At 50.8% G+C, this 27,546-nt stretch overlaps 1 protein-coding gene across 2 annotated transcripts in view; it reads right to left on the bottom strand.

The window, feature by feature from the left end:
• Positions 1–27,546, bottom strand: part of LOC146822515 (uncharacterized) — an 80,440-nt gene that overhangs the window by 27,638 nt on the left and 25,256 nt on the right. For both annotated transcript variants that reach the window (XM_085613635.1, XM_085613634.1), the window contains exon 3: positions 25,801–25,876. In XM_085613635.1, the coding sequence (XP_085469761.1) occupies positions 25,801–25,876 (76 nt within the window). The remainder of the gene's footprint in view (positions 1–25,800; positions 25,877–27,546) is intronic.

The following is a 27,546-nucleotide window of genomic DNA, read 5'->3' as shown; positions in this document are numbered from 1 at the left end:
CAGCCCGAGGACCGCCACCTCCCCGAGGCTTTATTGTAATTAAAGTAGGGGAATGCATGGACCCCCCAGAAACCACGTGGGAGTGCCACCTCCCCTGGACTTTACATTTTAAAAAAGCGGGGGGCTGTGCACGCATTCCCCCCCAGGTCCAGTAGTGTAAAGGTGTCAGGCTTTAGTTTTTCACCCTTGTTGGTGCAGCCAGTGCTGTGTATCTGTAGACACGTGTTTCAGGATAATTGTCCTTCTTCAGTAGAGAGCAACACTTTTTTTGGGGGTGCTGAAGATGCTGCCCAAAGCCTTCTCAGGTCTCAGTACCACTCGCTGGGCGCAGGTGCATCAAGAAGGGTGAAAACTAAAGCCTGACAACGAAGAAAGTGTTATCGTGCCCTGCATTTATTATGATGCATCGGGGCAAACTGAGTGCTGGAGTGTGAGGCAGTGTGCGTCCACCCCCTCCTGTTTGAAAAGGCTCCCTTGAGCTAACGAGCTGACGAGCTCTGGTTGATGCACCTGCGCCCAGCGAGTGGTACTGAGACCTGAGAAGACTTTGGGCAGCATCTCCAGCACCCCCAAAAAAAGTGCTGCTCTCTACTGAAGAAGGACAATTATCCTGAAACACGTGTCTAGAGATACACAGCACTGGCTGCACCAACAAGGGTGAAAAACTAAAGCCTGACACCGAAGAAAGTGTTATCATGCACTGCATTTATTATGATGTGTGAGAAGGTGGCCTGATATATGCTGTCCACTAGTTCCAGTGGGCACCTTGTATCAGTGCAAACAACCCCTTATGGTGAATGGTTAAAGACAACCTTTATTGAAAGCTATCCTATTGGTAGCTATGGAGAGCAGCCTTCAGGCTAAGTCTTGAAGGAATGTAAAGCAGCTTGTTTTACCAGTCTATAATCTCTTGAATGATCAAATGAAAGGACAGCCACACCAGGTATATATTAAAAATATATGTATTTAAGATAAAAACACACCCCTCTACTCTCTTTATGAGACTGGAGTTCGAAGTACTTTGTTTACAAGTTAGCAATTATCAGTAATAGCACAAATACATGTTTGGGCCCTAGGGGCGTTCCAATCCATATACCAAAAAAGTGGTATAAGAACCACGACTGGGATAGACACAAGGCCTAGAGCCTGTAGAATTGCTGGGACCCCAAGGTAGTGACACAGGGGACCCACGGGGACTGTATGCAGTGTGTTAACACAACCGCGGGTTCCTGTTATCTTCTATGGGCAATCCCGCGGTTGGAAAATTAAAGATTAGGGACACTTAGAATCGAGTCAGGACCAAACCCTTTTGGACATAAGAAGTTCTAGGGCTAGCACCCACTGGAGCACAGGAGCACTGGAGTACTCGAGTTACCTCACCCAGGGAAGCCGGGTGCATAGGTGTCTTTTGGTGTCGAGTCGCGTCGTCGATTTCAATGGGAGCCTGCAGAGAACTGCTGCTGCCGTGAAGAGGAGAAGTGTCAGAAGAGATCCAAGCCTGGATCTAGGATGGAAGGAACCTGAAAGCAGAGGGGACAGAGTCTGGGTCACTAGCCAGTGACCGAGGGCAGGATGGACCAATGCCCACAGATGTCGGGTGCTTCAGGTGAGTTGATGGGTGTCTTGACTCTTCAGCCACGAGGTCCAGGAGGCGTCGATGAAGTCCATGAGCTGGATTTGAGCTGTTCCACAAAGTCTGTCGAGTGCTGCGGTGTCGGCGACCAGAATGGACCCAACAAGCCTTGGCAACGGCAAGTCACAGGAATTCAGAGAAAGGACTGCGGTGCAGACCATCAAGGTCTGAGGGACTCACCCAGCGACGGTAAGTCAGGGCACGTCTGGAGCAACCAGAAAAGCCCAAGTAGAAGAGAATTTGCCTTCGTGGGGACCTGCTAGCCAATGGGCTAGTGATCGCAAAGGAGCCCCGAGCAGTCGCACTTGAAACTGGCCCGCGGGTCACTCGTGGAGTGGAGGCCAGCAGTCTTCGGTGCAGGAGGTGCTCAAGGCTGGGTCTACTGGAAGCCCAAAGCAAGCTTTGAGGAGGGCCAGGAAGATAGTGTTGCTGCAAAAGTTCACAGTGTCCAGGGGTCATGGTTCCACGTCACCCACGATAGCCACAGGCCTCAGTTTTCGTGTTGAATCAGGGTAGCCGCGGGGAAGTCTGAAATTCCTCCTCTGGTGATGCAAAGACTTCGGCGTCCGGTGGGAGTTTCATTGACCCCAAGGGAGACTTCTTCCATCTTCTAGTCGTGATAGAAAGTCGAAGGTCCAGGATATATGTTGCAGAGTTTTGACTAGGGTAATCTAAAGTCCTAGGGACTGGATTCCTATACTTATACTAAGTTTAGGGGATGGACTAACTCTAAGGCCCCACCTACGGGTGGGTTTGGAAAGAGGGGTGATTACACCCATTTCCTTTGTCCAGTTTCGTGCCAGAGCAGGGGCAGGTAGCCCCTGCAACCGGTTTGAACTGGACTATGCACAGGGACACCAAATGTGCCCCCAGTGCAGGACCAGAGAGTGCTCCCACCCAGCCCCAATACACATCTGCCTGTCTGGGGAGGTGGTTACACCTCCCTTCGACAGGAAACCTATTGTCCAGGCCTCCCCTGCCAGAGTTTTGGTCAGCAGCAGGAGGCCAGACCCGTGTCTGTGGCAGAGGCATCCATTTTGTGATGCCAGGGCTCAGGAAAGTCCTACCGGGTTTGACCAGTGTGAACGTGTCTCTCTCTCTAAAAGGGTGGAATGCTACCCCCGCTGCCAGAACTGACAGGGGGGCAGTATTCCAAAGCGTTTGACACCAAACACAACATGTTTTGTTGCAGCCATTCCCAAGTTAGCATTTACCGCGAGGTTATAATGCACTTAAGGGTATTTGGTATGGCTGTATCACAGAACAGCCATAAGGAAGTATTTCCGAAAGCTGCAGAGGGGCGCAGGTCATGCTTGGGCACCCTCTCACACAAAAGTAAGCACTCTGCCTTCAGGATTGTCAAGGCCGGCCATAGGAGTGGCTTATAGGTTTATGTGTGTCAGTATATATAGGTGGGTATAGGTAGCCTCTACCACTGTAAGGGGCTCAAGCACACCCTTACCCAGGCTGCAGTAGCAGACCTGTGGTGCCATTTTGGAGTGCTTCCCAGGGGTGGCATAATACATGCTGCAGCCCCTGGTAGGCCTCTGAGGTACCTATGCCCTAGGTACATGGTATACCATATACTAGGGGCTTATAAGGCACTCCAGAATCCAATTAGATATGTACCTAATGTCATGCAAACTATTTTAGAGAGGAAGCAGCTAGGCTGTGGTCCTGATTAGCAGGGCCGCAGCCAGACTAATGTCGAAAAACAGTGAAACACCAGCAAAAAGTGGTGGTACCCATGTGAAGCAGATCCTACTCTCCTACACAACCTCCCCAAACGCAGGGACATTAAACTAACCTTGACCAGTTGAGTCTTCATGTTCTAAGTGGACATACCTAGCGAGTCCATCTGCATTGGCATGGTTACTCCCAGGTCTATGTTCCACTGTAAAGTCCATCCCCTGTAGGGAAATGGACCACCTAAGCAGTTTGGGGTTTTCACACTTCATTTGTTTTAGCCATAAGAGGGGCTTATGGTCTGTCTGAACAAGGAAGTGAGTACCAAACAAGTATGGCCTCAACTTCTTCAGAGCCCAAACCACAGCAAAGGCCTCCCTCTCAATGGCTGACCAACGTTTCTCTCTAGGGGTCAGCCTTCTGCTTATGAAAGCTACTGGCTGATCCTGACCTTCATCATTCAATTGTGACAGTACAGCCCCTACACCCAATTCAGATGCATCTGTTTGGACAATGAACTTCTTGGAGTAGTCAGGACTCTGCAGAATGGGAGCAGTGCACATGGCCTGCTTCAGGTCATCAAATGCCTTTTGAAAGCTAGCTGTCCACTGAACCTTTTTGGGCATCTTTTTAGAAGTTAAGTCATTCAAGGGTGTCACTATTGATCCATACCCTTTGACCAATCTCCTATAGTACCCAGTCAGTCCTAAGAAGGCTCTCACCTGAGTCTGGGTAGTTAGAGCAATCCATTCCATTATGGTTTGGATTTTGCTCTGCAATGGTTGAACCTGGCCCCCACCTACAAGGTGGCCCAGGCACACAACCTGACTCTGCCCTATCTGGCACTTAGTAGCCTTGATAGTGAGGCCTGCCCTTTGCAGGGCCCCCAAAACATTCCTCAGGTGGACCAGGTGATCCTCCCAGGTGGAGCTAAAGACAGCAATATCATCTAGATAGGCTGCACTAAAGTCTTCCAGGCCTGTAAGGACTTGATTCACCAACCTTTGGAAAGTGGCAGGTGCATCCTTCAAACAAAAGGGCATTACCACAAATTGATAGTGCCCACTCGGGGTAGAAAATGCTGTCTTTGGCTTTGCATCATCAGCTAGTCTGATCTGCAAGTAGCCAGCTATTAGGTCAAATGTGCTTAGAAACTTGGCTGAGGCCAAAGTATCTATTAGCTCATCTGCGCTGGGGATGGGATGGGCATCAGTCCTAGTGACTGCATTGAGACCCCTGTAGTCTACACAAAACCTCATCTCTCTTTTCCCACCGCTGGTGTGAGGTTTTGGTACCAGGACTACTGGGCTAGCCCAAGGGCTAACTGAGGGTTCAATCACACCCAGATCCAACATCTTTTGGACTTCTATCCTTATACAGTCCCTGGCATGGTCAGGTTGCCTGTAGATCTTATTCTTCACAGGTAGACTGTCCCCAGTGTCCACTTCATGAGTGCACCAGGTGGTCTGACTTGGAGTCAGAGAAAACATATGTCTAAACTGGATGAGAAGGTTTCTGCAGTCAGTTTGCTGCTGGACAGTGAGGCTGCCTGCTGTTAGACCTGGCACCTTGGCGTGAGTTTCCCTTCCACTTGTTGATGGTGTGCCTCGATTGTTTTTCTGGTGTTGTCCGATCAGGGCGCCGCGCCACGGCTAATCCGTGCCGCAGCGCAAGTGCTCCCTAGATAAAGTGCTCATAATTGATATACCTGATTGGTTTATTGGATTCACTGTCAGTCCCCAGTAAAGTGCACCCGGAGTGCCAGGGCTTGTGAGTGCCAATGCCGCTAGTGGGCTGCAGCGCTGGTTGCGCCACCCACACCAGAGGCCATGTAAAATGTGTCCTCGGTCTGCCACTGCAGACCCCGCGTGCAGTCCCGTACTGTAACGCCGGCCGGACAAGTGCACACACTTGCCCGCCTCCAATACCTTCCCTTTGCCTCATGTTAGTCACCCCTCTAGTAGGCCCACGGGCAGGGTGCATTGTAGGTGTAAGGTAGGACAAGCCCCGAGTGTGTGGCCTGTCCTAGTAGTGAATTACCGCCATATTCGTGGTTCACTATTGCAAGGCTGCCTGTTCCCCTTAGGCCAGATGAGCTGCTGGAATTATTACATCCTATAATCCCAGCAGACTCAGGAAACATGGTAGAGAGATATGTTTCATATGCCTGAACTCGGAATGATAAAATACTTCTTGTAGCCAAGTTTATTTGACTATCCTGGGTTTGTAAATACGACTTTTAGAAAGTCAGCATTTACTCGCTTAACCATTTCAGCCCGCCTCTGCTGTGTGTGTATCTGACTGTCTGGGCTATGTGAGTGACAGGGCTGGGGGGATGACAGGTAGCGAATGGCAGGAGAACACCTTGGTGGGAGGTGGGGGTGCCCCTTGGACTCTGAATAGGGCAGTGCTCCACCACCACAATGCTGGCTCCGCCCCCTGGGGAGCGACTGATGACTCAGCCTGCACCTGGCCCCGGACGGGCGAAGCGCTGTCCACAAGGTGCTCCTGAAAGTACTTGTCCCCTGAATGCTGGCTCCACCTCCTGTAGAGCGGCTGATGTGCCTGCCTCTCACACTGAAAGCAGAAGTCAGAGTACCCCCAACAAAGTGCTCAGGACTGAGAACGGTTATGCGAAGGCCCCCCTGGCCTGAAAGAACAAAAGAAATGTGGTATAAAAGTAGGAGCCCTGCTCCTTGCAAATCAGAATCCTGTTTACCACAAAGAACCTCTGCCCGACTAGGAGGAGAAGAAGATGCTGGAAGGACTGGCCTGCTGCTTGCCTTGCTGAGAAAGGAGAGGAAAAGACTTGCTGAAAAGACTTTGCTGCTTTGTGCTTGAACATTCTCCAAGGGCTTGATCTGAGCTTGCCCCCTGAACTGAACCCCAGGACCAGTGGGTTCTCTGTGCTTTTGCTCGTCCTCCAATTCGAGCCGTGTGTGCATCCCGCTGGAAAGAGACGGCGCCCCTCATCGCCCCCTCCTAGAGCTGTGACACTCAGGAGCTTGCCTGCCTTAACCCCGTGAGAGCCCCGCTCCGTCCGGAGCCGCTCTCTGTCCCCGGGCTAGGTTGCCTGCGCCCCTGTCACCGCCTGCCATTGGAGTGCGCTGAAAGCGCTGTCACCCCTCCCGCCGGAACCCGTCCGACGATCGTGATCCTCGCCAGGTCACCAGCTGCACTGACCGTGCCCTGTGACCCCGCTTCGCTATCCCCGGACATCTCAGGCCGCGCCGCCCCCGCTGTGGAGACCCCCCTGCACCGCCGTGCTAAGGGTCACTGGCTGCGCCTGCCTGCCTGCCCGCACCCGCTGATTGAGGATCCAAGAACACTTCCTAAAGCCGAGAGTCGCACCGACCCGTGCCGACTCTCCCCGCATCATTACTAAAGGAGTTCCAGTATCGGGCTCGGGGCCCGCACCGCCTTATTTCCCCGTAAAGTCCTCACCGCACCGCACGCCCGTCTCGCCTCCTGCTGCCCCGGAGCCGCCGGGAGGAGCTGTGCACGGCGCAGGCGCGCCCACGACCGATGCGTGAGCCGCGGGAGGCCTGAAGAAAGTCAAGACTGGAATCCCCCAAGTGACATTTGTAAAAGACTAAAAAAGCACCCGCTTAAAGAACTGTTGGCCTGCTTTATAATCTGGTGGCATAGAAACAACGTGTTAGAGTCGGGGATCTCTGATTGGCGCAAGGATGTCCTTGTGTCAAGCAGGGACCCTCTCCTCCACGTCAGGGCAAAGGATAACCCCTTTTGGAATGACCCTTGCTCACCCTCTAGGTGCGTGGCGTGAGCAGCCAAGGCGATTCTTCAGGCGTTGTTGGTTAAGCAATCATAATCATACACGCAGTAAACACATCAATCCCCCCAGAAACGGACACCAGGCTTAGGTATGTGAAAATACGTTCCTTTATATAAAAATAGTTATCTCATTATGCAGATTTATCACAAGACCAGTAACGTTGTTTGGATGCCACCAGGTTATAAAGCAGGCAAGTAGTTCTTTAAGCGGGTACTTCTTTAGTCTTTTACCAATGTCACTTGAGGGATTCCAGTCTTGACTTACTTCAGGCCTACCGCGGCTCACGCATCTGTCGTGGGCGCGCCTGCGCCGTGCACAGCTCTTCCCGGCAGCTCCGGGGCGGCGGGAGGTGAGACGGGCGTGCGGTGCGGTGAGGATAACGGGGAAATAAGGCGGTGCGGGCCCCGAGCCCGGTACTGGAACTCCTTTAGTGATGTGGAGAGTCGGCACAGGTCGGTGCGACTCTCAGCTTGTGAAGTGTTCTTGGGTCCTCAATCAGCGGGTGTGGGCAGGTAGGCAGGCGTGGCCAGCGACCCTTAGCACGGCGGTGCAGGGGGGGTCTCCACAGCGGGGGCGGCGCGGCCTGGGGGTGTTCCAAGGATAACGAAGCGGGGTCACAGGGCACGGTCCGTGCAGCTGGTGACCCGGCGAAGATCACGATTGTTGGAAGGATTCCGGCGGGAGGGGTGACAGCGCTCTCAGCGCGCTCCAGTGGCAGGCGGTGACAGGGGTGCAGGCAACCTAGCCCGGGGACAGAGAGCGGCTCCGGACGGAGCGGGGCTCTCACGGGGTTGAGGCAGGCAAGCTCCTGAGTGTCACGGCCCTAGGAGGGGCGATGAGGGGCGCAGTCTCTTTCCAGCGGGATGCACACACGGCTCGCAAAAGCACAGAGAACCCACTGGTCCTGGGGTTCAGTTCAGGGGGCAAGCTCAGGTCAAGCCCTTGGAGAATGTTCAAGCACAAAGCAGTAAAGTCTTTTCAGCAAGTCTCTTCCTCTCCTTTCTCAGCAAGGCAAGCAGCAGGCTCCAGCGTCTTCTTCTCCTTCTAGTCGGGCAGAGGTTCTTTGTGGTAAAACAGGATTCTGATTTCTTAGGAGCCAGGCTCCTACTTTTATACCGTGATTCTTTTGTTCTTTAGCGCCAGGGGGCCTAGGCCTGGCTCAGTCCAGTTCTGGAGCACTTTGTTGTGGTGACTCTGCTCTTTCCTTTCAGCAGCAGGGCAGAGACATCAGCCGCTCCACAGGGGGCGGCGCAGGGCTTTGTGGTGGCAGAGCACAGGTCTATTCAAGAGTCAAGGTGTACTCCTCCCACCCATCCTGGTGTCATCTCTCTACCCACCACCTGGCAGCCAACCTGTCTCTGGGGATTCCCCAACCCTGCTCCTCACTGTTGCTAGGCAGAACACACACACACAGCAGAGGCGGACTGAAATGGCCAGGTCAGTAAATACTAACTTTCTAAAAGTAGTATTTACAAACCCAGGATATTAAAATAAACTTGACTACAAGAAGTATTTTATTATTCTAAGTTCAGGCATACTAAACTTGATATTCTACCATGCTCAATGAGTCCACTGGGGTCACAGCGTGTAGTGACTCCAGCAGCCCATTCTGGCCTATGGAGAGCAGGTAGCCTTCAATAGTGAAAAACGAAAATGGCTGTAATTCACTACTAAGACATGCCACACACATCAGGGCATGTCCTACCTTATGCCTACAATGCACCCTGCCCTTGGGCCTACCAGAGGGGTGGCTAATATGTAGATAAGGGAAGGTTTAGGGACTGGCAAGTGGGGGCACTTGCGCAGTCAGCGCGACAGTCCCAGACTGCGCGCAGGGTCTGCGGTGGCAGACCCTAGACACATTTTACATGGCCGCTTTCTGTGGGTGGCGCAACCAGCGCTGCAAGCCCACCAACAGCATTGGCATTCACAAGCCCTGGCACCCCTGGTGCACTTTACTGGGGACTGACAGTAAATCCAATAAACCAATCATGAATATCAATTACAGGTACACTTTACCTAGGGAGCACTTGCACTGCGGCACGGATTAGCCGTGGCGCAGTGCCCTGAGCGGACAACACCAGCAAAACATCGAGGCACACCATCAAAAAAGTGGAAGGGAAACTCACGCCAAGGTGCCAGGTCTAACACGTGTCCCCTCCAGCTGAAATGTGGGGAGAACTACCCTTGCCCAGGGGGTTCCTCGTCACTAAGGCGGAAATACCTGGACAGACCGTCAGCGTTGGCGTGATCTGTACCAGGACGGTGTTCCACCGTAAAGTCCATACCCTGTAGGGAGATGGACCACCTCAACAGCTTTGGGTTTTCACCCCTCATTTGCATCAACCATCTGAGGGGCCTGTGGTCCGCCTGAACCCGGAAGTGAGACCCAAACAAGTAGGGTCTTAGCTTCTTCAGCGCCCAGACCACAGCAAATGCTTCTCGCTCAATTGCACTACACCTACTTTCCCGTGGAAGTAACCTCCTACTGATGAAGGCTACGGGTTGGTCCCAGCCCTCCTCAGTCATCTGTGAGAGAACAGCCCCTACACCATTCTCTGAAGCGTCTGTCTGCACTAGGAATTCCTTGGAGAAGTTGGGGGCCAAGAGCACGGGCGCCGTGCACATGGCAGTCTTCAGGGTGTCAAAAGCTTTCTGACAGGTGTCAGTCCAGATCACGTTCCTGGGCTGCTTCTTGGAAGTCAGCTCTGTCAAGGGGGCAACGATCGTTCCATAGCCCTTGACAAACCTCCTGTAGTACCCAGTGAGCCCCAGGAAGGCCCTCACTGCGGTCTGCGTCTTGGGGGGCTCCCAAGCCAGGATGGTCTCAATTTTGGGTTGCAAGGGTGCCACCTTGCCACTCCCCACTTGGTGTCCCAAGTACACCACGGAACCCTGCCCGATCTGGCACTTGCTCGCCTTGATCGTGAGGCCTGCTCGGCGCAGAGCCATCAACACTTCCCAGAGGTGGCGCAGGTGTTCGGGCCAGGTGGCACTGAACACTGCGATGTCATCCAGGTAGGCGGCACTGAACTCATCCAGCCCAACCAGCACCTGGTTGACCAACCTCTGAAAGGTGGCAGGGGCATTCTTCATTCCAAATGGCATGACTCGGAACTGGAAGTGCCCATCTGGTGTAGAGAATGCTGACCTCTCTTTGGCCCCATCGGTCAAGGCGATCTGCCAGTACCCAGACGTTAAATCAAACGTGCTGAGGAACCGGGCAGCCCCCAGCCGATCAATGAGCTCGTCAGCTCTGGGGATGGGGTGCGCGTCAGTCTTAGTTACTGGATTGAGTCCTCTGTAGTCCACACAGAACCGGAGTTCAGGTGTGGCTCCCGGCGCAGCAGCTTTGGGGACCAAGACCACGGGGCTGGACCAAGGACTGCTGGAGGACTCAACCACCCTTAGCGCAAGCATTTTGGAGAACTCCTCCTTGATGCAAGCTCTGACCCTGTCAGTTACCCTGTAAGCCTTGTGCTTCACAGGTAAGCTGTCCGCTGTGTCCACATCATGGACGCACCAATCTGTGACACCAGGAACCAGGGAGAATCTATCTGGAAACTGCCCCAGCAAGTGGCGGCAATCTTCCTGTTGTTCGGGCGTCAGGGTGGGTGAGAGGTTAACTCCATCCACTGACCCATCTTTCTCAGAGGCTACTAAGAGGTCAGGAAGAGACTCGGTCTCCTCTTCCATTCCATCATCAGTGGCCAGCAGCATGCCCACTTCGGTCCTCTCTAAGTGGGGCTTAAGGCGGTTAACATGTAGGACCCTCAAAGGGTTCCTGGGAGACTGCATCTCCACCAAGTAGGTGATAGGACTTTTGCTCTCCACAACCTCAAATGGACCTGTCCACTTATCCTGAAGTGCACAAGGCTCCACTGGGGCCAAGACCCACACCTTTTGTCCAGGTTGAAGCTCTACCAGAGTGGCATTCCGGTCGTACCACCGCTTCATCTCCTCCTGGCTGGCTTCCAGATTTGCCTCAGCAAGTTGCCTGAAACGCCTAGTCTGGTTTCGGAAGGCCAGCATGTAACTGTATACATTCTGGGGAGGTTTCCTGGGAGATTGCTCCCAGCCCTCCTTTACCAAACTCAGAGGTCCTCTTACCGGGTGACCATACAGGAGCTCAAAGGGGCTGAACCCTAGAGACTTCTGGGGCACCTCTCGGTAAGCGAAGAGCAGGCATGGCAAGAGGACGTCCCACTTACGCCTCATTGGACCGTCTAGGCCCATGATCATGCCTTTGAGGGTTCAGTTGAATCTCTCAACCAACCCATTTTCTTGGGGGTGGTAAGGAGTGGTGAACTTGTAAGTTACCCCACACTCCTTCCACAGGGATTTCATATATGTGGATATGAAATTGGTCCCCCTGTCGCTCACCACCTCTAGAGGGAATCCCACTCGGGAGAAAATTCCCATCAGTGCTCGTCCCACCACGGGGGCCGTCACTGTCCTCAGAGGGATGGCTTCAGGGTACCGGGTGGCATGGTCCACCAAGACCAGGATGAACCTGTTGCCCAGGGCTGTCTTGGGGCCCAGAGGCCCCACCATATCAATACCCACTCGCTGGAATGGCGTACCGACCACGGGGAAGGGCTGCAGAGGAGCCTTGTGCTTCCCTCCGCTCTTACCACTTGCCTGGCAAGTCTGACAGGTTCGGCAGTAGGAATCTGAATTCTTGTGCATTTGGGGCCAGTAAAAGTGGGTGACAAGCCTGTCATAGGTCTTGTCCATCCCCAAATGTCCTGCTAAAGGTACATCATGAGCCAGCCCCAGTAGGAAGGTTCTGAACTTCTGGGGTACCACCAGCACACGGGCTGACCCAGGTTCAGCAGCCTTAGGCTCAGAATACAGGAGGTCGCTCTCCCAGTACACGTAGTGTGTTTTGGCCTGAACACCATTGGCCTGGTCTGCAGCCTGCTGCCGCATACCCACGAGAGAAGGGCATTCTTTCTGCTCCCTGCAGAATTCCTCCCTGGAGGGACCTCCTTCTTGCTGCCAATGGGTCAGCTCAGGCAGGTCTCCCAGTTCGGCAATCTGTTCCCCGGTAGGCTCCAGAGCATCCCCCTCAGGGTCTGCTTCCTCCTGGGCCGTGGGAACTTCGGGGGCCGGTTTCCCGCGCCTCCTGCGCCTTCTCCCTAAGGCCGGTTCCTGGACCTCTCCCTCAGGCTCCAGGACCCTTTCAACACCCCTACTGGCTGCCATTGACCGGGTGGTCACGCACGCCCAGTCGGGTAGACCCACCATCCTCAGATGCGTGGTCTTCTCCACCTTTTCCCAAGGGGAGCTCTCCAGGTCGTTCCCTTGCAGACAGTCTACAGGCATGTCAGTTCTCACAGAGACTTGTAGAGTACCAGAGACCTCCCCCCACTCAAAGGGAACTTGAGCCATTGGACAACGACTCTCTATGTTGTCAGCATTGACAACCCTACAGTAGGCATTGGGTACAATCTGCTCTTGAGACACCAGGTGTTGCCTCACCGAGGTCACGCTGGCTCCTGTATCTCTAAGAGCCTCAACCTTCTTTCCATTGATGGTCACTACTTGCCCATATTTCTTAGTGTTAGAGGGTAAGTAGGTTTCATGGACCATCTCACTGTCTCCTAGCGAGACTAGGGTCATATGCGCGGGACCCCCACCCCCCTGGACTGCTACCTCCTCCCCAAAATTAACATTAGCTACTTGCCGGGGCGGAGCACCAGTGGGTGCTGTCTTACCAAACAGGCGACACTTAGGATCAGAGGCAATGTGACCCGGGTCACCACACCTGTAACAATTGAAGGGCCCCTTTGGAACAGGCCTACCTGTCGGGGCCCCGTTCTGCTGCGGGGGTGGGGGAGGCTGAGAACCCTTCTGCTGGTTCCCTTGGGGATTACTTTGGGGGCCTTTTTGGAACCCTTTCTGTTTACCCTTGTCCCCCCCACTCTTCTGCTGGGGACCCTGCCCACCTTTGGCGGAGTCTCCCACTTGACCCTTGTGGACCCTGGTGCTGAGCCAGCGGTCCGCCTCCTCAGCAAGCTTCCTCGGGTTGGACAGCTTGCTATCAATCAGGTGCTGGCGTAGCTCAGGAAAACATTGACTGGACAAGTGCTCCCATGCAATTAAATCAAGCAGCCCTTGATAATCATTCACTTTGCTACCCTTCACCCAACCATCCAGTGCTCTGCAGAAAAAAGTTACATACTCCACATACGTACTCTCAGGGATCTTCTTAGTCTCCCTGAACCTCTGTCTATATAGCTCAGGAGTTAACCCATACCTGGTCATTAAAGCTTCCTTCATATGGGGGTATGAGGTCTGGACTTCTAGGGGCAAATCTAACAGTGTGTCACGCCCTTCAGCAAGGAACCTTCCCCACAACCCCGCTCCCCAGTCTTTCTCAGGGACCCGGTGTGAAGACATGGCCACCTCATAGGCTCTAATTCACTGCCCTATGTCATCCTTTCTAAAATACTCCTTTACTACATCTTTGGGGATGTACACCTTGGACTCTACCTGCACCGGTGGAGTGCTGCCACCAGAAGGAGCGGTGTCCAAACTTTTCGCCTTCAGCTCCAACTCCTTCAATCTTATATCATGATCCATTTGGCGTTGTTGTGCCTCCAAGGCCAACTTCTGCTTTTCCATTTCCATTTGTCCTGCCAACTTTGCCATCTCCATTGCATGCGCCCTGTCTGCTGCCCGGTCTGCCAGCTCCTCTGGCCACAGGACTCTGCTGGGCTCCCCAAGGTTGTCGGGTGGAACGATGTCCCCCGCATTCTGTGGGTCTCTTGACTCCTTCCAGGCTCTCAACGCCTTGGTGTACTGGACCTTCCTCTTGAATCCAGCATGGGGAACTCAGAGTTTTACACTGTAGCCTTTCAATTGCTCTACTGTGTATCCCTCCAGTTCCTCCCAATCCACCTCATCTATTCCAGAAATCACAGAGAGTGCTCTTCCAGCAGGGAGTGAGCCAGGCATGGCTGAAGCAATGGTCGATGTCTCAACAGTTCAAAAACGAAAACCTGTGGCTGCATTACTTGGTCTGCTCTCACTATCTGGTGATTAATAATTCACTGTATGCAAATTATAAATGCAAATCCGAAATCCCAGCCGCTGCCAACAATGTTAGAGTCGGGGATCTCTGATTGGCGCAAGGATGTCCTTGTGTCAAGCAGGGACCCTCTCCTCCACGTCAGGGCAAAGGATAACCCCTTTTGGAATGACCCTTGCTTACCCTCTAGGTGCGTGGCGTGAGCAGCCAAGGCGATTCTTCAGGCGTTGTTGGTTAAGCATTCATAATCATACACGCAGTAAACACATCAATCCCCCCAGAAACGGACACCAGGCTTAGGTATGTGAAAATACGTTCCTTTATATAAAAATAGTTATCTCATTATGCAGATTTATCACAAGACCAGTAACGTTGTTTGGATGCCACCAGGTTATAAAGCAGGCAAGTAGTTCTTTAAGCGGGTACTTCTTTAGTCTTTTACCAATGTCACTTGAGGGATTCCAGTCTTGACTTACTTCAGGCCTACCGCGGCTCACGCATCTGTCGTGGGCGCGCCTGCACCGTGCACAGCTCTTCCCGGCAGCTCCGGGGCGGCGGGAGGTGAGACGTGCGTGCGGTGCGGTGAGGATAACGGGGAAATAAGGCGGTGCGGGCCCCGAGCCCGGTACTGGAACTCCTTTAGTGATGTGGAGAGTCGGCACAGGTCGGTGCGACTCTCAGCTTGTGAAGTGTTCTTGGGTCCTTAATCAGCGGGTGTGGGCAGGTGGGCAGGCGTGGCCAGCGACCCTTAGCACGGCGGTGCAGGGGGGGTCTCCACAGCGGGGGCGGCCTGGGGGTGTTCCAAGGATAACGAAGCGGGGTCACAGGGCACGGTCCGTGCAGCTGGTGACCCGGCGAAGATCACGATCGTTGGAAGGATTCCGGCTGGAGGGGTGACAGCGCTCTCAGCGCGCTCCAGTGGCAGGCGGTGACAGGGGTGCAGGCAACCTAGCCCGGGGACAGAGAGCGGCTCCGGACGGAGCGGGGCTCTCACGGGGTTGACGCAGGCAGACCCTAGACACATTTTACACGGCCGCTTTCTGTGGGTGGCGCAACCAGCGCTGCAAGCCCACCAGCAGCATTGGCATTCACAAGCCCTGGCACCCCTGGTGCACTTTACTGGGGACTGACAGTAAATCCAATAAACCAATCATGAATATCAATTACAGGTACACTTTACCTAGGGAGCACTTGCACTGCGGCACGGATTAGCCGTGGCGCAGTGCCCTGAGCGGACAACACCAGCAAAACATCGAGGCACACCATCAAAAAAGTGGAAGGGAAACTCACGCCAAGGTGCCAGGTCTAACACAACGTTACTAGTCTTGTGATAAGTCTGCATATTGAGATAACTATTTTTATATAAAGAAGCGTATTTTTACATACCTAAGCCTGGTGTCCGTTTCTGGGGGGATTAATGTATTTACTGTGTGTGTGATTATAAGTGCTTAACCAACAACGCCTGAAGAATCGCCTTGGCTGCTCACGCCACGCACCTAGAGGGTGAGCAAGGGTCATTCCCAAAGGGGTTATCCTTTGCCCTGACGTGGAGGAGAGGGTCCCTGCTTGACACAAGGACATCCTTGCGCCAATCGGAGATCCCCGACTCTAACATCTGCCAAGGCTCCACCATCAACTGACCCATCATCAGGGTTCTGAGAAAGCAGGTCAGGGAGTGGGTCACTCTCTTCCTCCTGTCCTTCATCAGTAGCCATGAGCAAGCCCATGTCTGCCCTGTCAACATATGGGTTATGTCTGTTGACATGAAGTACCCTATGGGGACTCCTTGGGGTTCCAAGGTCTACCAAGTAGGTAACCTCCCCTTTCTGTTCAACTATGGTATGTGGTCCACTCCATTTGTCCTGAAGGGCTGCTGGGGCCACTGGCTCCAACACCCACACTTTCTGTCCTGGCTGGTAAACAGTCAGTACAGCCTTTTGGCCATGCCAAGCTTTTTGCAGTTCCTGGCTAGCCTCAAGGTTTTTGTTTGCCTTTTTCATGTACTCAGCCATCCTGGAGGGGAGACCAAGTACACAGTCCACTATGTCTTGCTTTGGGGGCTTGAGAGGTAACTCCCATCCTTTCTTCACCAAACACAATGGACCCCTGACAGGGTGTCCAAACAAAAGTTCAAATGGGCTGTAGCCAACCCACTTTTGAGGCACCTACCTGTATGCAAATAAAAGGCAGGACAAGAGCAGGTCCCATTTTCACCTAAGCTCCTCTGGGAGTCCTTTGATCATGCCATTTAAGGTTTTGTTGAATCTCTCAACTAAACCATTGCATTGTAGGTGATAGGATGTGGTGAACTAGTAGTTCACTCCACACTCCTTCCACATAGCAGTCAAGTAACTAGACATGATGTTTGCATCCCTGTCAGATACTACCTCCTTAGGAAAGCCTACTCTTGAGAACATACTCAAGAGAGCTCTTGCCACTACAGGTGCTGTAGTGGTCCTTAGGGGAATTGCTTCTGGATACCTGGTGGCATGATCCACCACTACCAGTATAAATCTGTGCCCAGATGCTGTTTGGGGATCTATGGGACCAACAATGTCAATTCCTACCCTTTCAAAGGGCACCCCCACCACCGGTAGTGGTATCAGGGGGGCCTTTGTAGTGCCACCTGCTTTGCCACTGGCTTGGCAGGTTACACAGGAGCGACAAAACTCCTTTTTGTCTTCAGACATGTGGGGCCAGTGAAAGTGAGGGACAATTCTGTCCCAAGTCTTGTTCTGGCCTAGGTGTCCTGCTAGGGGAATATCATGGGCTAGTGTCAATAGGAAACCCCTAAACTTCAGATGTATAACCAACCTCCTGGATGCACCAGGCTTGGGGTCTCTACTCTCTGAGTATAGGAGTCCATCATCCCAATAAACTTAATGGGTGCCACTAGCATTCCCAGCAGCCTCATCAGCAGCTTGCTGTTTGAGGGGTTCAAGAGAGGGGCAGGTTTTCTGCTCCTGGCTCAGATCAGACCTGGAAGGGCCCCCTGTCCCCAAGAACTCAACCTGGTCAGGTTCAAGCTCCTCTGGGACAGTTCCTTCTTCCGGCTCAAGATCATCTCCCTGAGGAGACTGATCAGCATTCTGAGTCAGGTGGGAAGGCTCTGCCTTAACCCTACTGCTCCTCCTCTTGTGAGGCACCTGGCCCATTATTCCAGAATCCAGGGCCTGTCCAGTTTTAGACATTTTAGCCTGTGACCTGGTCACAACAAAGACATGTGCAGGGATCCCTAAATTTCTGCATGTGTCCTGAGCTCCACTTCAGCCCAAGCTGAAGTCTCTAGATCATTGCCATGCAAGCACTGCACTGGTAGGTCTGCACTTACCACAACCTTCTTAAGGCCAGTTACCCCTCCCCAGGAGAGGTAACAACTGCCAGAGAATGGTCTGTTCTGACATTGCTAGCATTGGTCACTTGGTACATTTCACCAAGTATAATCTGCCTAGGATCCACAAGATCTTTTGTCACCATTGTGACACTTGCTCCTGTGTCCCTGAATGCCCAAGCTTCTATTCCATTTATTAAAGACTGCTGTCTGTATTTGCCCAAGTTACTGGGACTCACAAAGGGGGACATATCCATGCCCCCATCACTGACAAGCACAGCCTGAGTTGGTACTCTGACTAGGCCTGAGTCCATCTCAGAACCCAGGGTCAACCCTACTACACCCGTATTCTGTGTATTCCCACCACCAATTGTAACTGCACTAGGGGGAGTAGGTGCTTTAGGGGCATTGGTGGTGGCTGGAGTATTTTCTTTGGCCTTGGTGCAGTCACTGGTCCAGTGAGTTTTCTGCTTACAGATTTTGCACCAAGGTTTCTTTTGGCCGTTCCCTTTGTTAGCCTGTGAATCCCCCCTGAAGAAGATTTTTGGGGCTCTTGAGAAGACTTCTGGTCTTTACCTTTGTCCCCACCCTTGTAAGAGTTTTTGGAATCTTGCTTCTTTGGGTCACCACCTTGGTTCTGTACCTTCTGCCTCACCCTGGTTCTGACCCATTTGTTTGCCTTCTTTCCCAACTCTTGGGGAGAGGTCAGATCAGAGTCTACCAGGTACTGGTGCCACAGCTGATTTTGACAGTTATTAAGAATCTGCCTCCTCATTATCAGATTGTACAATCCTTTGAAGTCACACACTTTACTGCCCAATAACCAACCTTCCAGAGCCTTAGCAGCACAGTCAACAAAGTCAACCCAGTCTTGATTTTGTGCTTTTTGACTGTCTCTGAACTTTAACCTGTATTGTTCAGTGGTTAGGCCAACCCCATCTATCAGAGCACTTTTCAAGACTTTGTAATCATCAGCATCCTCTTCTCTTACAGTGAGGAGCTTATCTCTACCTTTGTCTGCAAAGGAGAGCCATACGATTGCAGCCCACTGACCTTGAGGGACCTTCTGTACTTTACAGGCCCTCTCCAAGGCAGTTATCCATTTGTGGATGTCATCCCCATTCTGGTAGCGAGGGACAATCTTACTTAGGTTTCTATGGTCATAAGACCTCTCCCTATCTCTAGGGAAATTGCTGCCACCAAGGGACTCTAGGTACTCCTTTTTACTAGCTCTGTAGAGCTCTAAGGCTTCCCTATCTAAGACCATCTGATGTTTTCTGAGGTTGAACTTGTCTTGCTCATACTTCAGCAGTCTCTCTCTCCTCTCCTGGGAGGTTTCCCTCCCTCTGTGAGAAGAGACAGAGGTCCCTATAGAGGAGTTAGACTGGACAGATCCCCTTGACAGAGATCTATACCTTCTAGCCCTGTTGTCAGGTCTATCTGGAGGAATAAAGGAAGGAGCATTATTGTCATCCTCCTCATCCCCATCCAGGAGATCTGGGTTCACCAGAGTCTGGTCATTGTCACCAGTCTGGTCAGCATCAGAGGTAGGGTCAGGGGAGTTTCCACCCCTAGGCCCACACTCAGGTGCTGCCCCACCCACACTGTCTACCCCATCAGGCCCACTAGGCCCTGTGATATCATCCAGCTTAAGTATCTTTATGAGATGCTGGGTTTATGGACTTTTACCTGTCTTCACCTTCCTAATTGAACATAAGGCCCTAAGCTGAGCAAAGGAGAGTTCCTCATATTTATAGGGAAGGAGCTCATTGGTTCCTGGTAGGGACCCACTGGTTCCTGGCTGGTTAAACATTACTAATGTGGTGCGGTGTATTGCACTACCTACACTAGTGTGGCCTACTAAACTCTCTTGAGTTGTAGAAAGGGTGTGCTATCCCTTAACACACAACTCTAAGTTCAGTAGCACTTACTGTAGCTAAACTTGATATTATATGTACCTTAGGTACCTTTAGTGGTTTTCAGTTGATCAATTCAATTGAGATTATCTGGTAAAACAATAGCAAGCTGGAATCCCACACGCTGCACACCAATGTGAGAAGGTGGCCTGATATATGCTGTCCACTAGTTCTAGTGGGCACCATGTATCAGTCCAAACAACCCCGTATGGTGAATGGTTAAAGACAACCTTTATTTAAAGCTATCCTAGTGGTAGCTATGGAGAGCAACCTTCAGGCTAAATCTTGAAGGAATGTAAAGCAGCTTGTTTTACCAGTCTATAATCTCTTGAATGATCAAATGAAAGGACAACCACACCAGGTATATATTAAAAATATATGTATTTAAGATAAAACACACCCCTCTAGTCTCTTTATGAGACTGGAGTTTGAAGTACTTTGTTTACAAGTTAGCAATTATCAGTAATAGCACAAATACACGTTTGGGCCCTAGGGGCGTACCAAACCATATACCAAAAAAGTGGTATAAGAACCACGACTGGGATAGACACAAGGCCTAGAGCCTGTAGAATCGCTGGGACCCCAAGGAACCACCCAAGGTAAGGACACAGGGGACCCACGGGAACTGTATGCAGTGTGTTAACACAACCGTGGGTTCCTGTTATCTTCTATGGGCAATGTCGCGGTTGGAAAATTAAAGATTAGGGACACTTAGAATCGAGTCAGGACCAAACCCTTTTGGACTTAAGAAGTTCTAGTGCTAGCACCCACGGGAGCACTGGAGGACTCGAGTTACCTCACCCAGGGAAGCCGGGTGCATAGGTGTCATTTGTTGTCTGGTTGCGTCCTCGATTTCAATGGGAGCCTGCAGAGAACTGCTGCGGCCCTGAAGAGGAGAAGTGTCCGAAGAGATACAAGCCTGGATCTAGGATGGAAGGAACCTGAAAGCAGAGGGGACAGAGTCTGGGTCACTAGCCAGTGACCGAGGGCAGGATGGACCAATGCCCACAGATGTCGGGTGCTTCAGGTGAGTTGATGGGTGTCTCGACTCTTCAGCCACAAGGTCCAGGAGGCATCGACAAAGTCCACGAGCCGGATTCGAGCTGTCCCATGAAGTCTGTCGAGTGCTGCAGTGTCAGCGAGCAGAATGGACCCAACAAGCCTTGGCAACGGCAAGTCAAAAGAATTCAGAGAAAGGACTGCGGTGCAGACCAGCAAGATCTGAGGGACTGACCCAGTGAGGGTAAGTCAGGGCACATCTGGAGCAACCAGGAAAGCCCAAGTAGAAGAGGAGTTGCCTTCGTGGGGACCTGATAGCCAACAGGCTAGTGATCGCAAAGGAGCCTTGAGCGGTCACACTTGAAACTGGCCCACGAGTCACTCGTGGAGTGGAGGCCAACAATCTTTGGTGCAGGAGGTGCTCAAGGCTGGGGCTACTCGGAGCCCAAAGCACAACTTCAAGGAGGACCAGGAAGATAGTGTTGCTGCAAAAGTTCACGGTGTCCAGGGGTCATGGTTCCACGTCACCCACGATAGCCTCAGCTTTGCTGTGGACTCAGGATAGCCACGGGAAGTCTGGAAATCCACCTCTGGTGATGCAAAGACTTTGGTGTCCGGCGGGAGCTTCAGCGTTGCAGACCGGTCAGTTGCTTCTTTGGTGCCTGCCAAGCAGGGGAGTCACTCTTTGACCCCAAGGGAGATTTCTTCCGTCTTCTAGTCATGATAGAAAGTCAAAGTTCCAGGATATATGTTGCAGAGTTTCGTCCAGGGTTATCTAAAGTCCTAGGGAGTGGATTCCTATACTTATATTAAGGTTAGGGGATGGACTAACTCTAAGGCCCCACCTATGGGTGGGTTTGGAAAGAGGGGTGGTTACACCCATTTACTTTGTCCAAATTCAAATCCTGTAATCTCCACTTATGACGGTTAAAAAACCAGAAACACGTGTCTAAATATCAGCACCATCTGCGCCAACTCTGGCGAAACACTTGTAAAAATGATAGCAAAGCAAGCAACATGAGACTGTAGTTACCATAATGCCAGGGGCAAACCTTGCTGGGGGGGTGAAGTGGTGTGCTTCCACCCATGTTCCTGACACTCTAAATCTGCCTGCCTCAAAGGTCTGCGTTTTCAGCAGTATTTGTACACATTAGTTTAGCCCAGTGTGACCCACGCTGAGCTAGAAAGGCGACAAAACCTTTTGCCATTTTTACAAATAAACCATTAAGCACAGGACTATCAAGGGCATACTCACAGGGCTGAGAATTGACAAAAGGATTTTAGACATATATGGCCAACAGGTGTATGACCTGTTTTCCGCCAGGTATTGGTGGCACTGTGTGCACCTAGGCTTTGATGGACAGCTGAACAGAATGTATTACACAAAGAGAAGGGGTGAGAGGCTAACCCCTCTACTCCGGCCCCCCTGTCCACAAACTCAAACACACATAGAGGAGTAGAGAGTGGTGAAAGATTTGTGGGGGCACGTACTTGGTGTGAAAAGAAAAAGTGCAGTGAAGATTAAAACTAGCTCGAAGGAGTCTCTGAGCGTAAGTTTATTCCTGGACCCTCCGGCCGGGATTAATAACGTGAAGGATGGTGGTGACAGGAAGAAAGGAATGAACTCCTACACCCCTCCTTACTGCCAGTATGCCTCACTGCACTTTTACTTTTGGCTATCCCAATATATTTTGACTTATTCTTTCTGTATATTTTATATGTTGTGTCTTGTCTTCCCCACCCTATCGCTCCACCCCAGGCGTTGGTCTGCGCAGGGGTGTACTGAAGCAGCCCTATGATGAAGCATGTCACAATTTTGCAAGTGAGGTATTTTCACACGAAGCACGTGCCACCGCACTTTTTTGACCACTCTCTACTCCTCTATGTGTGTTTGAGATCAGCTGAACAGAGGCCATAAACCCTGGAAGAAGCATGGATGTAGGAAATGCAAGAAATGCAGTGAGTAAAGGAACTGAAGCCTGGAATGGCTGCCAAAGAGTCACAGCAGAAACTGCAGTTTCAGAGACGTATGCAGCAAACGCAGGTGGGAAAAGAACACAGGAAGTTGTTGTGGGGTGTGGCAAATGCAGGGGAGCTGCTGAGATGAAGCCTGCTTGCTTGACCCCGGAAGTGATCCCAAGAGTGCAGGGCTTGCGGACGTGGAGGCTAGGTCTGATTAAAAAGAGATGTGTTTGTGACTTGAACAGATCTGGAACCTGAAAAGCCTACAGAAGGTTGGCAAGTGTGTGAGGTCCTGGTCAAAGCGCGTGTAATATTGTCACTGAATAGAACTGCAGATATCTGACTCAGCCTTAAAAGTAACATGGGATGAGAGAAGAGCAAAAATGAGACCCGTGTGGGGTGAGGGGTCACAAGGAAGTCCTTTTAAATAATTATACAGAAACACAGCAGTTTTACTGCAGGGAAGTCACTGGTTTACTTCGCGAGTCAGTGAAGTCCTATACCACACAGTGCAATCAGGGCTTCTGGAATGATGTGCTTCTCTGTCAGCAGAGCTTTCCACATAGTTATGGATTTGCTAAATTTGTCAAATAATCCACCACCTTCTACACAATCTGAAGATTTTAACAAAGTTAATTGTGTCTGCCTCTGCCTCCACTCTGTCTCACCCTACACCTCTCTAAATATATCCTCTACCTCCACTCTATCTCACCCTATACATCTCTCAATATATCATCTACCTCCACTCTGTCTCACCCTACACCTCTCTAGGTATATCCTCTACCTCCACTCTGTTTCACCCTACACCTCTCTAGGTATATCCTCTACCTCCACTCTATCTCACCCTATACATCTCTCAATATATCATCTACCTCCACTCTGTCTCACCCTACACCTCTCTAGGTATATCCTCTACCTCCACTCTGTTTCACCCTACACCTCTCTCAGTATATCCTCTACCTCCACTCAGTTTCACCCTACACCTCTCTCAGTATATCCTCTACCTCCACTCAGTTTCACCCTACACCTCTCTAAATATATCCTCTACCTCCACTCTATCTCACCCTATACATCTCTCAATATATCCTCTGCCTCCACTCTGTCTCACCCTACACCTCTCTAAATATATCCTCTACCTCCACTCTATCTCACCCTATACATCTCTCAATATATCCTCTACCTCCACTCTGTCTCACCCTACACCTCTCTAAATATATCCTCTACCTCCACTCTATCTCACCCCATACATCTCTCAATATATCCACTACCTCCACTCTGTCTCACCCTACACCTTTCTAGGTATAGCCTCTACCTCCACTCTGTCTCACCCTACACCTTTGTAGGTATATCCTCTACCTCCACTCTGTCTCACCCTACACCTCTCTAAATATATCCTCTACCTCCACTCTCTCTCACCCTATACCTCTCATGGTATATCCACCACCTCCACTCTATCTCACCATACACCTCTGTAGGTATATCCTCTACCTCCACTCTGTCTCACCCTACACCTCTCTCAGTATATCCTCTACCTCCACTCTGTCTCACCCTACACCTCTCTCAGTATATCCTCTACTCCACTCAGTTTCACCCTACACCTCTCTAAATATATCCTCTACCTCCACTCTATCTCACCCTATACATCTCTCAATATATCGTCTGCCTCCACTCTGTCTCACCCTACACCTCTCTAAATATATCCTCTACCTCCACTCTATCTCACCCTATACATCTCTCAATATATCCTCTACCTCCACTCTGTCTTGCCCCACACCTCTCTCGGTATATCCACTGCCTCCACTCTGTCTCGCCCTACACCTCTCTCAGAATATCCTCTACCTTCACTCTTTCTCACCCTATACCTCTCTCAATATATCCTCTACCTCCACTCTGTCTCACCCTACACCTCTCTCATTATATCCTCTACCTCCAGTCTGTCTCACCCTACACCTCTCTAAATATATCCTCTACCTCCACTCTATCTCACCCTATACATCTCTCAATATATCCTCTACCTCCACTCTGTCTTGCCCCACACCTCTCTCAGTATATCCTCTACCTCCACTCTGTCTCACCCTACACCTCTCTCAGTATATCCTCTACCTCCACTCTGTCTGACCCTATACATCTCTCAATATATCCTCTACCTCCATTCTGTCTCACCCTACACCTCTCTAGGTATATCCTCTACATCCACTCTGTCTCACCCTACACCTTTCTAGGTATAGCCTCTACCTCCACTCTGTCTCACCCTACACCTCTCTCAGTATACACTCTACCTCCACTCTGTCTCACCCTATCCCTCTCTCAATATATCCTCTACCTCCACTCTGTCTCACCCTACACCTCTCTAGGTATATCCTCTACCTCCACTCTGTCTCACCCTTTACCTCTCTCGGTATATCCACTACCTCCACTCTGTCTCACCATACACCTCTCTCAGTATATCCTCTACCTCCACTCTGTCTCACCCTACACCTCTCTAGGTATATCCTCTACCTCCACTCTGTCTCACCCTACACCTCGCTCAGTATATCATCTACCTCCAGTCTGTCTCACCCTACACCTCTCTAGGTATATCCTCTACCTCCACTCTGTCTCACCCTCTCCCTCTCTCAATATATCCTCTACCTCCACTCTGTCTCACCCTACACCTCTCTAGGTATATCCTTTACCTCCACTCTGTCTCACCCTCTCCCTCTCTCAATATATCCTCTACCTCCACTCTGTCTTGCCCCACACCTCTCTCAGTATATACTCTACCTCCACTCTGTCTCACCCGATACATCTCTCAATATTTTACCTCCAGTCTGTCTCACCCTACACCTCTCTCAGTATATCCTCTACCTCCAGTCTGTCTCACCCTACACCTCTCCCATTATATCCTCTACCTCCACTCTCCAACTCACCCCAACCCTCATTCTACTACTATAATCTCCAAAATACCCCTTTCTTGACTCCTCCCTCCTATCCCTCCTTGGATCACCCCAAAACTCATTTTACATTTATGATCTCCCAAACAACCCTTTTTAAATTCTTCCCTTATGTATCCCTCCATTGACTCTTTCCAAACCTAATTTTACTACTTTGAGGTCCCTAATCCATTTCTATATTCTCCCCTCCTCCATCTCTTCTTTTACTCATTGCAAACCTCATCTTACTAATATGTGCTCCAAATAAATATTTTCTAGACTCTTCCTCTACTATCCCTCCTTTATCCTACTAATCCAACTAACAGGCCCATATGTGCACCTCCTCTCAATGTAACTCATATGTCCCTATACTAATCTACCACTAATCCATTTTGGGTTCTGAAGTAGTGTGCTGCATGCCAAAAAGAGCTACATTGCCCCGTCAAGGGTAGTAAGCCCTATATACATACAATTACCATTACACATTTTTGATGACCCGACTGAGGTAGTGTCTTCCCTATATCCATACCTCAGGTCTTCCGCTCTCCACTCTGCTTGGGAGACGAGATGCTCCGCTTCTTGGAGGTACATGAACTCTTCTGGAACTGCACAAGAGAAATGTGGAGACATTCTTAGTATAGGTGTAATATACCACTCAGCACGTCCATGGGTGGAATGTACCACTCAGCACGTCCATAGGTAGAATATACCACTTCGCACATACATAAGTGAAATATACCGCTCAGCACGTCTATAGGTGGAATATACCACTCAGCACATCCATAGGTGGAATATACCACTTAGCACATCCATAGGTGGAATGTACCACTCAGCACATGGAATAAACACTCAGCACGGCCATAAGTGGAATATACCACTCAGCACGTCCATAGGAAGAGTGTACACTCAGCACGCCCATAGGTGGAATATACCACTAAGCACGTCCATAGGTGGAATGTACCGCTTAGCACGTCCATAGGTGGAATGTACCACTCAGCACATCCATAAGTGGAATATACCACTCAGCATGTCTATTGGTAGAATATAACACGCAGCATGTCCACAGGTGGAATATACCACTCAGCACATCCATAGGTGGAATATACCACTAAGTATGTCTATAGGTGGAATATACCACGCAGCACGTCCATAGCTGGAATACCACTCAGCACATTTTTAGGTGGAATATACCACTCAGTACATCTATAGGTGGAATATACCACTCAGCACGTCCATAGGTGGAATATACCACCCAGCATGTCTATAGGTGGAATATAACACACAACACATCCATAGGTGGAATATACCACCCAGCATGTCTATTGGTGGAATATAACACACAACATATCCATAGGTGGAATATACCACTCAGCACGTCTATAGGTGGAATATACCACGCAGCACGTCCATATGTAGAATATACCACTCAGCATATTTGTAGGTGGAATATACCACTCAGCACATCCATAGAAGAAATATACCACTCAGCACGTCCATAGGTGGAATATACCACGCAGAACATCCATAGGTGGAATATACCACTCAGCACGTCTATAGATGGAATATACCACTCAGCACGTCCATAGGTGGGATATACCACTCAGCATGTCCATAGGTGGAGTATACCACTCAGCACATCCATAGGTGGAATATACCACCCAGCACGCCATAAGTGGGATATACCTCTCAGCACTTCCATAGATGGAGTATACTACTCAGCACGTCCATAGGTGGAATATACCACTCAGCACATCCATAGGTGGACTATACCACTCAGCACATCCATAGGTGGACAATACCACTCAGCATGTCCATAGGTGGAATATACCACTCAGCACATCCATAGTTGGACTATACCACTCATAACATCCATAGGTGGACTATACCACTCAGCAAGTCCATAGGTGGAATATACCACTCAGCACATCCATCGGTGGACTATACCACTCAGCACATCCATAGGTGGACTATACCACTCAGCACATCCATAGGTGGAATACACCACTCAGCACGTCCATAGGTGGGATATACCACTCAGCACATCCATAGGTGGACTATACCACTCAACACATCCATAGGTGGAATACACCACTCAGCATGTCCATAGGTGGAACATACCACTCAGCAGATCCACAAAACCTATTACATATAAGTAACGAGTAAACATGGGTATAGTGAGTGATAACACAGCAGTGCATCTATTCCTGAAAAGAGATGTATTCTAGACATTTAATTAGAAACAGAGGGCCAGATGTACAAACATTGAGCAACTCTT

Source organism: Triturus cristatus, chromosome 6, assembly GCF_964204655.1.
Source record: "Triturus cristatus chromosome 6, aTriCri1.1, whole genome shotgun sequence".
Taxonomy (NCBI): Eukaryota; Metazoa; Chordata; class Amphibia; order Caudata; family Salamandridae; genus Triturus; species Triturus cristatus.
The sequence above is the reverse complement of the archived record's forward strand: the minus strand, read 5'-3'. Positions and strand labels throughout refer to the sequence as shown.